General features: G+C 33.2%; 2 protein-coding genes across 2 annotated transcripts in view; both read right to left on the minus strand.

Annotated features, from left to right (window-relative positions):
* Window positions 1-15603, minus strand: part of LOC115890654 — a 37585-nt gene that overhangs the window by 15691 nt on the left and 6291 nt on the right. The window lies entirely within an intron of this gene.
* On the minus strand, window positions 4693-7517 carry LOC115890653 (protein FAM200A-like). Its single transcript, XM_030910950.1, has 2 exons — window positions 7228-7517; window positions 4693-7121 (listed from the first exon to the last, which is right to left on the minus strand). Exon 2 carries the CDS (start codon window positions 7110-7112, stop codon window positions 5010-5012), a length of 2103 nt encoding a protein of 700 aa, XP_030766810.1. The 5' UTR covers window positions 7113-7121; window positions 7228-7517; the 3' UTR covers window positions 4693-5009.

Genomic DNA, 15603 nt, shown 5'->3' on the forward strand with positions numbered 1-15603 from the left:
GAAGCTTTTTAACCGCATCTAATCTATTTAAAACGTCCAAAATACCGCCATAAAACCCATTTCTAGACTTTTGAATTGTTTAAGGAGACTAGAAGCATCTAATTGGGTTTTAGGATTTTCGGTATCGTCTTCAGAAATTGACTCCAACGTGGATTTTATTTCATTGGAAGACAAAGATAGTGATTGGCAAGCTTCATTTCGTGCAGATCAACGTGTTTTTGATAAATTTTTTAATGTTTTTGAATTTATTTTTTTATATTCGAGGTATTAATGTATTTATTAACTGGATGCAATGGCACAATGCAGTAAAAAATAACCCAAGCAAATTATATATTTAAACAATAATAATAGTTAAGTAAATAAATATGTATAGCCGATTACATATTAGGCTATATTCGGAATATTTTATGAACAAATGATGCGTCCAACATTGATTCCAATATTGGAACCAACGTTGGAAGCATCGTGTAGGACCGGCTTAAACCCAAGGTACCTACAAGAAAAAAATTGAAACTATAAAATTAGACTTCTTGTTGATTAAATTTAATCATAAATAATACATTTTGATGAATTAAACAAAAACTCGCACAATTTCTTAATAAAAAAAAATGTATACTTTTTTTTCAGTATATCTCATCATCAGATATTTCTTTCCCAAATAATATTATTCAATTTACAATTTTCTATTTCCACAATAAAAAATACGCATTACTTACCACTTACTTGTCCATAATTATATTTAATAAACACTAATAAAATCAAAAGTACATACTTTTTTAAATTACTCATCTCGTAGATAGTTCTATATTACCTACCTTAATATTAAATTTTATATTATGGCGCTATAAAAATCTATAAAAACACAATATAGTGGAATTTTCAATTAATGAAAATTTTTTGTGTAGCAATTACAAGGGTATTTTTTCAATATTAAATTAATTACTGAATCAACATATAAAATCAATTAAAAAATAGAAAAAAGTTTAAAACAATTAACTTAATATTACATCAGAAGACTATGAATTATGGATACTTTTATTAGGGTTATCCAATGTTTTAGAATAGAGTTATAAATATGTGATTTGAAATGATATTACATTAGGAATGTAGCTAAGTGTAGTGTGTATGGTCCTTTCTTAATCTTAGTTGATGAAATATTCATGCTTAATATGTAATTACAACTTATATTTAGATTGTGAAATATTCATGCTTAGTATCCCATATAGCACGTCCAAATGAAATTACGTTTCTACAAGGGAGACACATGAGAAACAACATATGTTAAAGTGAACCTAAATGTTTATCTAGTTCTAGCATAAAGTTTATATTGATAGAATTGTGTGATACAGTGTTTACTAGTTGTATGCACTCAAGATTCTAAAGAGTTTTTTGTAACGTAACAAATAATTATTAAAATGATGAAATCTGACGTCGGTATATGAGACATACAATGTATAAGTCATATGTATGTGTGATACTTCGTGTCATAGTTGTGTCTATAGTACACACCTTGTAAAAATGTGACGTATACACATAATATAAATATCTATATAGACACTTTGTAATAGTGTACTGTTGTGTCTACATTCTAGCATGAAATGAAGGTGTGATGTGGCAAATGTAGCATTTTAATTCGATTTGGGCTCCCTTATATAGGATAACAGAAACATTTTCAATGTTAAAATGTATAATCAGGGACGGATTTAGTGTACCTAGTATTAAAAAAAGTTATAAAAGAAGCGGGAATCAACAGAGAAGGCCTTCTGTATACAAAAAGACACCAATGCTTAGCCTTTGCAGATGATTTAGTTATCTTAGCAAGAGATCGGAAAGAGCTGATATCGGTCACTAAAAGACTAGAAGATTAAGCGCAAAAAGTAGACTTAGTGTTTAATGAGAAGAAGAGGAAGTTTATGGAGTGGTCAGATGGGGATTTTGAGAAGAGATTTTGTTGTCTACAATTAGATTCTGAGAGAGGGAAACAATACAAGTTTGAGGAAGTAGATACATTCACATATCTAGAAACCGTATTTCTAACGTAACTCAAGAAATGGCGACAAGAATAATGACAGGAAATAGATGTGTTAGCACATTACAGAAAATTATTAAGAGTAAGAACATCTCTGTCAGTCGAAAGTGCTCTGCATTCAGTAGTAGGTATTCTACAATTGAAAAATCCCTCAGGGATAAGGAATACACATTAGTGTCTTTCTGAGACATAGAGGGTGCTTTCAATAATGTTAAGACAGAGGCGATCAAAAAAGCCATGGAGGGAACTAAAGGTAGAGCAGTTAACCATCAACTGGGTGTTAGAAATGCTAGAGAACAGGACTATCACATCGGAGATGGGAAACAGCTCAGCCAAAAAGTGTGCATTAAACACGAGGCACGTCACACAAGGAGGGGTATTATCACCTCTGCTGTGGCTGATTGTAATGAACCCGATCCTGACCTCTCTGACAATGAAGGGAATTAGGATAAAGGCATATGCGGACGACGTGGTAATATTGATCGTTGGCAAAGACTTGCAGACGATCAGTGACATCATGGAATCTGCTTTGAAGAAGATAACGGAATGGGCAAAAAGGAATGGTTTAGGCGTCAACCCAGACAAAACTGAACTCATTCTGTTTACAAGAATATATAAGATACCCAAATTCACGCTACCAAAGCTGGAAGGGAATAAGACATTTGTACTTGCTAAGGAAACAAAATATTTGGGAATCATTCTGGACTCGAAGCTTTACTGGAAAAGAAACACGGAGGAAAGGATGATAAAGGGAATAAATGCATTCTATGCACGTAAAAAACTATTTGGAAAGAGATGGGGTCTGCAACCGTACATTATACACTGGATGTACTCTGCTATAGTACACTATAGTAAACAATCATCACTTATGGAGCACTAGTATGGTGGGAAGCGGTACTTAAAGAGATAGAAAAAAGCCTCACAAAAGTACAGCGATTAGCAGCTCTAGGTACAACTGGAGCAAGGAACAACACAGCGCAAGCTGCGCTAGAAGCAATTCTGGACTTGCAATTAATCGACTGGCTCGTGAAGGATCTGGCCGCTAAGGGTGCCCTAAGATTAAGGGAATCCAATCTGTGGAACCAGACCAACTACGGTCACTCGAGGATATTGCCAGTGATAGGGAAAATCATGGTGGACACGAGTCCACATCTGCTAGACCAGAAAACGGACTATATGCTCACCAAACATGATTTAGGAGAAAAGATAAGGATTCGCATCCCGACAAGAGAAGAATGGAAAAGCAACCGAGTAATGAACACTCAAGAGATTAGCAAATTCAGGGGGCACAGGTGTAGGCATCTTCTCAGAGAAACAAGACATCCGACGATATTTGAGGCTATCGGATGGCTGTAATGTTCTACAAGCAGAGGTTTACGCCATAAAGGAAGCGGCTAGATGTATACGAGAGAAAATTGCTGGTAGACCAATAGGGGATATAGTGATATACTCTGACAGCTTGGCCGCTTTAAGAAGCATCACCATGAAATCAGTGAGATCGAAAACTGTGATGGAATGCCGAGAAGCACTGTCCTGGCTGCGTCGGGGCGGGGCTACTCTGTGCTGGGTGCCAGGCCACAGCAATGTGGTGGGCAATCAAGAAGCAGACAGACTCGCCAAAGACGGGGCCAGGGGAGAGGCCGTGGCAGATGACCCACCACTTGTGGCGATCAACACACTGAAGGAGGCTATAGAAACTGCCATCAAAGCCAAGCAGTAAGAGACGCGGCAACACCGTGAGGACTGCGCTACAGCTCGAAGACTATGGCCAGTGGTAGATAGCAAAAAGACAAAACAACTACTAGAGCACAAAAACGACCTAATACGCATAATTGTAGTTGTCGTCACTGGAAACTGTCCCACGGGGGTAAACCTCGTAAGATGGAAAGTTTCCGACGACGACTACTGCAGAGAATGCGGAGAGGAAGAAGAAACCATAGAGCATCTGCTGTGCCAACTGTCCGGCACTGGAATATCGACGGTTTAAAACTTTAGGACAAGGTTTTTTGGAGGGACTAGAGGAAGCAGCAGAAGCCAACATCAGCGACATCTGGAACTTTGCAAAAAGCTGAAAGTGTGCTACCTTCCCGTTTGGGAGGTGGGTTCAAAATTGTACCTATATAAAACACCAAATTTTAGTTCAATGTAATTACACAATAAAACACAGATTAACAAGACAGACGTTTATTCAGAGTAGGGTAGCTCATCATTTGAAACAATACAATTTAAAATGGTTTAAATAATTATAACAATAATATAGGGAAATTAAAATGACTATATTATAAATTAAATATTTGCAACAATTGATAATACTGGTTACCCGTTAGATGACCAGTTAGTGTAACCTAGACAAAAAAAATTACCTACTCTACTAAAATTTAATATAAATGACAAACGGGGTACCCACGATATAAATGATACTTAAATTACTAAATATATGGTCTTTACTAAAACTAATCAGAAGCAACAAAAAAAAAATAGGTACAATATTTATTAAGTACGCAGGAACGAGAGGGAGCTAATAAAGAGTTTGGTACTTAGCTTTTATTCGTAAGGGTCCCAAAAAAAATCCCCTACGCCCGGATCTGCCGCACAACCAGAAGGCCCAACCACGTGGCTTCCCCTTAGCTGATCAATTGGTTTGAACAGGAACCTCGCAGTGTTGCCAACCAGAAAACTACGAATATCGCTACGTCACTACACAAATTCCGCTACTCCCCGCTACGGTCGTGTCATTTCTAATTTCACTACAAATCTAGTCTATTTTGGAATTATGATTTATATAGATACCATTTGGCAATTGATTTTTTTCAATATAAAAAAAATTACAGCAAAATAAGCACTTTTATTTTGTAAACATATAAATATAAACAATAAATCACAAATAAATCCTTATCTGGAAAAATGGAAAATAAATCAAAAATATATTTTCTCTTTAAAAGATAAACATACACTTAAATTAACTAACTCTAATCGTGCTCTAATCTGAATCAGACGTGTCAGTGTCACAAACATTTTCTTTGGGGGCGGTGGACCTAGTTGCCTCATTTTTGGTTTTAAATTGGTACATGAACTGATTAAATTTTTGAAAATGGCTTTCGCTAATTGCATAACTCGTGCAGCATTTATTTTTGGTTGCTAAATCAATTTTTACTCTGAGAATATCACTCAGAGTATCAGGTGAAAGGCGATTTCTTTTTTTTGACTTAACATCAGTCATTATTGAAAACACTCTTTCCACGTCCGCGTTGCCGTGAGTTAAAGTAAGGATGATCAGAGCAACTATGCTGATATTTCTAAATAAATGCTCATCGTTAAAATTTTTCATGTCCAACAAAGTTGTCCAGAACGTAATTACATCATCGCATGTTAGACTTTCTTTTTCTTCTTCAGAAAAATATATTTTTATATTATTATATTCAGTTATAGCTTTTACGGGGTCTATTTTATTTTTAAATGTGTTACAAATTTCATCAATATCATGTTTTAGATTTACATTCAGAGCATTTTGCGGTTGTACAAATGTAATATTTTTATAAAATTTATCTTTAGTAGGCAATCTTTTAAATGCTTGGGCAACGGCTACTTGATAAAATTTCAAACACTTAAGTTTAAATTGTTCGTTATCAGCTTTGATACAATCTTTGAGTAAATTCATGGTATTCAAACCCACATTAATTTCTTCCACCGGAAGCAACACATTTGGATCAAATACATTTAATAGATCAAGTTCAACCTCACTCGTATAACAGGAGGGTTTGACAAAGTTTACACATAGTATCTTCACAAATCTTCTACTCTCTACATACATTTTATCTACAAGGACTTTGGAAGACTGAAACATAGCATTAAATGAATTAAAGATCGGAAGAACGTGTTTTAAAAATAGAAGATAAGCTTTGACATAGGGATTTTGCATTTCATTAAATATCATATTGCCTACTTGATTTTTATCTTCAAAGGCAGCTACTCGGAAGACTTCTAAAAGAACATCCCACTGATCAATTAGCCTTTCAACACAATTTGATAGTGCCAACCATCTGGTTTTGCTGGGGCTTATAATTTTAAGTTGAGCTGCCCGCATAAATTGTTGAAATTCTTCTAAAACTGACTGTCTCTTTGGACTTCTAGAAAAATAATTGGAGATATTTTGCAATAATGCTTCTATATTACTTGGCAATTCTTGGCTAGCGGCAGCAGCAATTAAATGAGCCGAGTGACACACACATCCATTTACAACAATATGGTGATTTTCGTTTAAGAGATAAGTCTTAAATGATTCTTTGTTCCCCATCATGACACTGGCGTTATCAGAGCAATAACCCACAATATTATTCACGCTTAAATTAAAATCAGTCAGACATTTTTTAAACAGGGAATAGAGACCTTTTGCTGACCCCTCATCAGCCTTGATGGGAATTAAGTCTAATAATTCGGTTTTGATTTTGTTTTCATAAATATATCTAACTAAAATACACAGGTACCGATAATTGCTGATGTCTGTACTTTCATCTACAAGAATAGAAAAACTGTTATTCTTCAGTTCACCACACAATGCCTCTTTAATTGTAGATGCAAGTACGTTTTTTAAAATGCTTGTGCATTTTGTACGCCTTAATTGCATATTTTTTGCGATTTTCGAATCACTAAAACTTAATTTACAAGTGTCGGTTACATGGTCAATAGAACTAAAACTAAAATTATGAGATGCAGCTAACAAAGTAAATCTGATATCTGCTATTATTAGATTTTTATCTTGTTTAGAAGACTGAAATATTTCAGTAATTGGTCTAGTTATTTGCGTTAAGTTCATATTTTTTAAATGTTTCTGACTTTTCCCATGGCTTAACAAATCACTTCTTTTGGTCCCTAAATTCAACTGGCATACTTTACACTTAGCTTTAGCTGGATCTTCAGTTGGTAGTAGCCATCGCTTAAAAATATCTTCTTCCATCCACTTTCTGGAAAAAAGTTGTTTTCGGCTTTTCTTTTCATCTCTGGCCAGTTCGTGCCTCATTGCCCTTTTCTTTTTCGGAGTAGATGATCCGCTTTTTCCTATATCAGAATCAGATAACTCAGACATATTGCGCCCCTGAAATGAGTGCAAATTATGTAATTTTTTATTGTGGTATTTATGCATATTTAGATATGTATTCTGCTTGAATGCATGTATATATGTATAAATCATATTAGCATACCTTTTTATAATACTAAATACACGTACAACCTACATTGCTTTTGTTTTGTTTACTTTAAAAGATTTTGGGAACCACCGAGAACTAGTAAATAGCGATCAGCGCACTAGAGCCTAGAGCCCTCTACCGCTCCCGGCGCTCTCTAACACATTTTACCTGGCACGCCACAGTGCCGGTTGATTGATTGATTGATAGATGTCGCTGCCTTGTTGATTTGAGTTTTAGTTAATAATAAATAAGATTAATATATAATAAAACACATAACTTCTTACTGCTCATAATACTTATGATAAATAATCTGTTTTAGGATGTTGACGTCATTACACGCGTCTAAGAGAATTAAAATATTCCGCTACGTCTTACTGTCATTTGGTTCCGCCGCCGCTACACCGCTCTTGACGGTAAATTCCGCTATGCGTAGCGGAATTCCTCTACGGTTGGCAACACTGGAACCTCGCTAGCCAGTCGTGAAAACCCTCGTGGAATCAAGTTGGTGCGTAAAAAGAAAAACCAAACCAAGGTGCCCAAACTGTGGGCGATTTCCTTGGAAATAATACAAAAGATGCAACGCTATTAGTTTCGTCTCAATCCAGCCGTAGCTGTATGATATAAATAATATCAATTAAACGTAGAGAATTATTAACCTTTCCCAAAATCAAATGAAAGGATTTTTCAACTCAAAACGTGACTTCACTGCCAGCGTGCCGAAAAGAAAAGAAAGGAAATCACCAGACAGGTGGGCGCTTGGAATTTTAATATCGATACCCCTTCCTGATATAAATTTAGCTATAAAATCCCTAGGTACATCCGCAACCAGTTAAGTACCAATGTTGCCAGGAGTAATCCGATAATAAAAGAAACTTAATAATAAATCAAACAATAATAATAAGTTAAATGCAATTACAACTAGATACAATTGATAAGAGTTTAAGATCATTAATAAATAAAAGTATTAAAATAAGTTAAATGCTAAAATTAATTATTTAGAGACTAAATATGAATGAGGTGAAATATGATTTAAGAAAACTTCAAGAAGCTGGCAACACCGTTAGACCCGTTGATGATTTGACGTTTCTGCCCTAACCACAAATTAATTAATCTAAACAAAAATCACAATCAGATTATTTATTAATAATAATTATTGAAGGTATTATTGTTATTAAAAAGGTATGTACATCGTTTCGTATAATATAATTAATATAATATGGTTTCCCTTTGTAGCAACCAAACAACTAACAAAATGCAATGAATATTTCCACTTGAACAGAAGTAAACAAATACCAAAAGTAAGTATATAAAGTGGTTATTATTAATATTACTTTAATTAACGTTATTTTAGATAAATAAGAAGTCTTTACACGATGCATTTACCCTTCCATAACCTGAAGAATAATACCTCAAGATCGAGTCAAAGATATTATTTACAAAATATTACATTTGGCTAAAAATACAACAATATGAAGTTAAATTATGATTTAAAGTTAATGCACATTTACTTTACTTGTAAATAGAAAATAAATAAATAATTAATATGTATTAAGAAATGTATTGTTATATTTTATTAACGTGCCATCTTCAAGGTTATAAACAAAATAATAAATCACCACATTCACCATTTTGTCAAGATATATCAATTAAAATAAATATAAGAAAATTAATTCCCCTTTAAAATATATAACCGTAACAAGTGCTTTAACGCAAAGAAAGAATGATAGAAAGGTTTGGTAAAACAATACTGGGGTATCACAATGGGCCCAAGGCCTCCGAGTGAGTGATCAAAATGGTCCCAAACCCCAGCAACCTAACCTAACCTAACCTAAGAACATCTCTAGAAGTTTAAAAATCAGAATGTATAAAACAATGATACGACCAATAATAGTGCTGTATGCATGTGAAGCGTGGACGTTCAATGCAACGGAAAGTTCGAGGCTAGAGATCTAGGAAAGAAAAATACTGAGGAGGATTTTTGGAGGAAAGAAAATAGACAACATATGGACCAGAAGAACAAATGAAGAATTAATGCAACTATATCGGGCACCGAGTATAACGGGAGTAGCTAGCGCACAAAGACTGAGATGGCTGGGACACATTAAAAGAATGGCTAGAGAGAAACGAAGCGTCACATAGGTGGAAAGAGAAGGAGGGGTAGACCGAGAATCAGATGGAAAAAGGAAGTTGAAGAGGACTTGAGAAGGATAAGAGTGGACGGGTGGAGAATAAAGGCGAAAGACACAGCCCTTTTAAGCTTCTAGAGCTACTGATGCTTTAGAGCTTTAGATGATATGTATTTTCAGTTGCCGGGTATATTTTGTTACCTGTATGATATCCCATACTGCCGGTGGGCTGGTTTGATCTAAAGGTTCTAGTTGGTAGGTGAAGGAACAATAGAAGGCCTTTTCATTTAACAACATGCATTTGTCAAAGTTGTCATGAAAGAACAAGTCTGGCATCGATATGTATTCCTCGTCTGTAAAAAGATTTTAGTTTTAAAAGGAAAGTCCCTAACTCGTCGTTAAATTTCTCCAAATTATGTTTCCAGACTAAAAATCATCCTTAAGCTTTATTCGGAACCTCGCAATTAGTGGTTCCAATTAGCGTAGAAGTTTGTTCCTTTAATTACAATGAATTCAGAACGTCTAAATTAGTGGCAGTGATTTTCAATTAGTAGAAAAAGTTAACAAACTTTTGACTTTTCCACTAATTATACTTCAAAATTTGCGAGGAATGCCATTTTGACCTTGAATTATCATCGATCAAGAGAAATTGTGGTTAGAAATCAAAAGTTTATTGTTTATAATAATAATAGCTCTCGTATATAGCGTTTAACGCCTTGGGAGTAGCAAGGTACAACTTGCCATACTAGAGCCGTTCGGTATACAAGGAAGGTAATGTGACTAGCACTACGCTTCAACCGCCTATTATTACCTCAGGATTGTGAATCCCAAGTACTCGTTTAAGACTGAGTCGACCTAGGTACCCAAACTATTTTTTTTTTTTAATAAAAATAGTCGGCTGATGCAATGCCGGGTGTGGGATTCGAACCCACTACCTTGAGATTGGTAGATGAGAGCCTATACCTCTATAGACATTGTGAATGTTCGTAAACTAAAAAGTATAATGTGTAATTGAAACCACTAATTTATTCCACTAGTTTTTTTCTGCTACAGTTTACTATTAAAATACAAATTATTAGTCTTTTAAGTGAATAGACAGAGAGACAATGTATGTAATGAATGAAATGCTTTTTAAAAATTTGATTATGTTATAATAGTTATTTACAGTACAAGTGTGTTTATGAACATGATTACAACAAGGAGTGTGAACGATTAGAACGACGAGGTCGTAGAACGAGTCGTTCTAATCACACGAGTGTTGTAATCATGTTTAAACGCACGTGCCATGTACAACGTTTTATCTACAACCGAAAAATATGAAAATGCTGTTTTAATTTTCGTTTATTAGTCGCCTACCTTTTACACCTTTAACTATGACATTTTTTGTCACATTTTTTATAGTTGTTTTTCATTTTTATAAAAACTAGTTGTGTTATAGATCATTGACTGGAAACTTATATGGTGATATTTTGATAAAATAATTTAGTACACACTAAAAACACGGTATGTCGCTAGTGGCAGGAAAAATAATTTTTAGAGGTTACTAGTTTATTTGGTTGCCTGTGATATGCATATACAGGGTGTTTCCTAATTAATCTAGAAAATAAAAAATCGTTAGAAAACGAATTAAGGCGGGCTCTTAATAAGTATATTTATTTTTTTCTCGAAAACCATTTGATGAACAAGAAAAAAGCAAAAAATCAATTTTCTTTAAAAAAGCAGTGGTGTATCATTTATGTTAAGCAAAAAAATCGATTTTTTTAATTTCTAACACCCTGTAGATCAGAAAGGATGTACTTTAGACCCAATGGTTATATAAAAATTGTTTTAAGAACACATGAGGAATCACACCATAATTTTTTTAGACTAATTCGAAAACACCCTGTATACTGTCAACTTGACAATGACTGCTGATAAATCAAAAAATACCTTTTCAGTGAAAAAAGCCTGATTTTCGCAGGAAAAATTTTGATTTTTATTGAATTTGGACCTGCGTTTGCAAATACTCATTTGTTTTTTAATTTGCTATCTATCTAAAGTTTAAATATCATAGTCAGAAATAGCTTTATTATTTTTTAACTGTAAAAATGGTGTTTTCTTGTTGTGTTGCATCTTGCAAAGAAACTAACAAAACTGCAAAAATGTACGTGTTTCCAAAAGACGATAAGGTATGTATCTTAGATAAAAGAAAAATATATGGTATGTATTCGTTGTTTGATTTTTTTTCGTTCGCTTTAAGATCTATAAATCTCGGTCTATTCATTAGACCGCCAGTCGACTTACGATCATTTACATGAAACTCTGTAAAATAAATAAAAAAATAAATTGTAAAATAGATATGTTCTTATGTTTTATTAAAGTTACTCTGATATACTAATATATCAGTGTAACTTTAAAAATAAATACTTTGAATTCAAATATAAACATAAAAAACATTTAGAGCAGAAAACCCAAGTAACATTTTTCGGAGCCTAAAGTTTTATTAAAAGGTAACGGGTATTTATAAGAGGTTTATAAGGAACCTTAACATTTAAAGAGTGTTTAAAGTCTTATAAGAACACTATTGATGTTAAAAGTTTTGTAACACCTCGAAAAAATACCAAAATACTTGAAGTTTTATAATATTGCATCCAAAATGTTTTCGTTACCTTATTTATAAAACCTTTGGTGTTGGTTACTTAAGGTTTTTTCAAAAGGGTTTTATAGCGTTCTTAAAAATCTTATTATAAAACTTTTACTCTTGGGGTTTTATAGCTTACTTTGTAAAACCCTTATAAATCCTAAGGCACCTAATAAATATTCTACAGTTACTACAAAACCTAAAGAATTTTATAAAACTTATAGGCCCAGTAGCAACTCCTTTCATGTGTAGAATAGGGGGCGCTATATTTTTAAGGTTATGTTATGTTTTATGTTCCTGTTTTACTTTTGTAAATTAAAGATGGAAGAAGAAAGAAAAAATTGGAAAAAAGGTAAATACAGTAGCAGTTTTTATAGAAAGTGCGTTAAAACCCGTGAAAATATTTTGGAAAGCACACCACCCACAACTACTAAAAATTACCAAAACTTAGACGTTCCTCAAGAAGATATATTGCCAAATAATTCGACTGAATCGACTGCCACTGATGATGAAGGAAGGGGCGAAGGACCTTTGGAAGAATGTATAGATATCAGGGAAAATTGGTCAAAGACGGTGTTGATTTTTCATCCTCTGTGGACAATTTTGAAGTGCATTGAAGGGCTTTGTTTTAATTATTTAGATTAAAAAATTGTTTTGCAAAAGCCAAAACGCCCGAAACAAAGTGGGGTTATGGTCAATGGTCAAGTTTCTATAAATACCTTCTTGGTAACTAATAAAACTATTAAGTATCACAAAAGCACCTTAGGTTTTATTGCAAGAGCAAAATTCCCACCTAGGAAAGAGTTATAAGAGTTTTTAAGGTGCTGATGATTACTTAAAGGTCCATATAAAACTAGAGGTTTTTAAAAGGCGAAATGGCGAACATGACGTCCTTTTATAAGACGGCCATTTTATGTTTCTGTTGTTGTACTTACACAAAAAAGAAGAATATTGCATTTTAAGCAATATTAACGAAGCTTTAAGACGTATTTTTTCAAAAGCATGAGGTTAAGTAATGTTGCGCAGTTTATTTGCAAAAAAAAACAAATCATGAGACGTAATTTTAATTTTTTGGTTTTTACAAAATAAATTATATTTGAGTTCTAAACGGAGGCGCTTTAGTTTTAAGAAGGGTAAAATGTTAATATTACTCGATAAATCTTCCGTGCCAATAAAATTTAGTCCTCATAGAATTCTTACAGAGTATTTAATTTGTTATGATAATTATTATAATACGCCATTTTCATCAAAGTGAAAATCCATTGCTGTCAAATTTAAAGAACAAGCAGAATAATAATGACAAGGACTTGAAATAGAATATATTGCAAACAAACGTTGTAGAAAGAGATGAACTAAAAAGGGGCGTTTTTTATTTTGGTGTTTATAAACACCGTAAGATCAGGAAGTTTATAATAGCTATTATAAGGAATATTAAAGGTTTTAAAGCGGTAACGAAAATGTATTCCTTGCCGCTATAAAACTTATTTGTGGTTTATAAAGGTAACGACAACCTCTTAGTTACCAATAAATGGAGAGTAAAGGTCACGTTAAAGGATTTAAAAGTTACTAAAATTTGGTCACCGTTACCTTTATAAGATTCTCCATTTAAGTGCTATAGGGGTGTTATAAGGGTAACCAAAACGTTTCGCGAACAATTGATAAGCTCTTAGGTTTTATTAAGTAGGTTACCGAAACGTAACCATTACCATTATAAAACAAAAAATGTTAGTTGGGAAGGCGAAGGCGCTGGGTTAAACGTAGTCTCCACTAAAAACACGGAGGGGCGCTTTGACCCAAAATTTTACTATTAAGTTTCATATCTATCTTAATAGTAGATTATTTTCTTTTATCTATGGTTATAGATTCATAACACCACTAGTTGTATTATGAATCTCCTAACGTAACTGAAATACTAAAAAAATAGTGATGTAAAAACGTTATAACTAAACGGTTGTAGATAAATTCATTTTATCTACAGGGCATTAGAAATTTTTCTTTGTTTTCAAAAAAGAATAGTTTATTTTAATGATAGAAAACAAAAAATTTAAGTTGAAATCTAGAAATCTAAAGTTTTGTTATAAGATTTAACCACGAAAACTATTACAAAATACCAAAATTCCTATAGTAATAAGAAATATACCTAATTCCTATACAATAAAAACTTTACTTACCAGTCACTTGACCATAATTGTATTTAATAAAAACAAATAAAACCAAAAGTAAATTTTCTTTTAACTTTCTCATTTCATACCGTTTTTGGTACTAAAATACTTAAAATTAAATTTTGTGGCTTCAAAGACATCAATATCGATGATCCATTAATGTAAAAAATTGTTATTTTTGTATTGTGCACTGTCTACCAATTATTATTTAATCAACATAAAATATCAATTAAAAGTGCTCATACATAAGATGCTTAGTTTAATTATCTTAATAAAAGGTAGGTATATTAGAATTGCGACAAAATTCAATTCTTCTGGCATGAAAAACAACAAGGTTTGAAAAAATGATTTAAAATGAAAATAAATTATGAATAAGTGTAATGGTACTTATGCTCCTTCATTAGTTGATAAATAATTAAGAAATGTACAGTATTGGCCAAAAGTGGATGAACCAATACCAATAATTGCGAAGAAAATCAGATTTGAGGTGTTAAATATCAAAATTACTTTATGTACGTTTGTATGTTAAAAGGTTAATATATTCTCACCAAAATACTACAAACAAATATAAATTCTTCTGTTAGTCTTATCAGTTATAGATAAGAATTGGCAAATGTTGCTTTTTTGTCTTGGACAAAAGTAGAAGAACCAAATATTTTTAAAAATCGTTAGTTTCATTTGTTCTGCTTTTATGAACAATTGCGATTTAAAAACATTTGAACTCTTGTGATATATCATGCCACGTGGAATTAACTTGTTTGCAGATCTTAAGTTGCGGGTAGTGAATGCTTTTAAGGATGGTTTGAAGCAATCGGAAATCGCTAAGCAATAACGCCTTGGAAAATCAGAGGTACATTATATTTTAAAGAGATATAATGAGAGAGGAGATGTCTCTATAAAAAGAAAACCAGAACGACCTAAAAAAGTTGGTCCCAATGTGATAAAGGCCATAAAACGAATTTCTTCACAAGATCCATTTTTGCCGTCAACGAAGATAAAAGCAAAACTTGAAGAAATGGGCTATCCACCAGTGAGTACAAGGACGATCCGACGTAAATTAGTTAACTAGAAGTTGTTTTCCCGAAGACCCGCCAAGAAACCACTGCTATCAAAAAAAAAATTGAAGACACGATTAGCATTTGCTAAGGAACATCAAAACTGGACTGTGGCACAATGGAAAAAAGTTTGTTTTAGTGATGAATCAAAGTTTAATTTGGTGTCATCAGATGGAATTCAACATGTAAGAAGCCCTCCCAACACACGATTGCTACCAAAGTACACGCGACCCACTGTAAAACATGGTGGGGGCTCAATCATGGTATGGGGCTGTTTTTCTGGATATGGGATGGGCCTCTCCATAAAATTGAGTGCATAATGGATCGGTTTGGCTACAAAGACATTTTACAAAACCTTTTAGTGCCTTATTTGGAGGAAAAAATGCCAGTTGTACACTACTTCCAACATGATAACGACCCGAAACATG

The sequence above is a fragment of the Sitophilus oryzae genome, unplaced genomic scaffold (genome assembly GCF_002938485.1).
Source record: "Sitophilus oryzae breed Bouriz unplaced genomic scaffold, Soryzae_2.0 scaffold_907_pilon_pilon, whole genome shotgun sequence".
Taxonomy (NCBI): domain Eukaryota; kingdom Metazoa; phylum Arthropoda; class Insecta; order Coleoptera; family Curculionidae; genus Sitophilus; species Sitophilus oryzae.

Excerpts from the sequence above, each read along its gene's own strand:
- LOC115890653 (XM_030910950.1), bottom strand. The coding sequence starts at position 7,112 with ATGTCTGAGTTATCTGATTCTGATATAGGAAAAAGCGGATCATCTACT.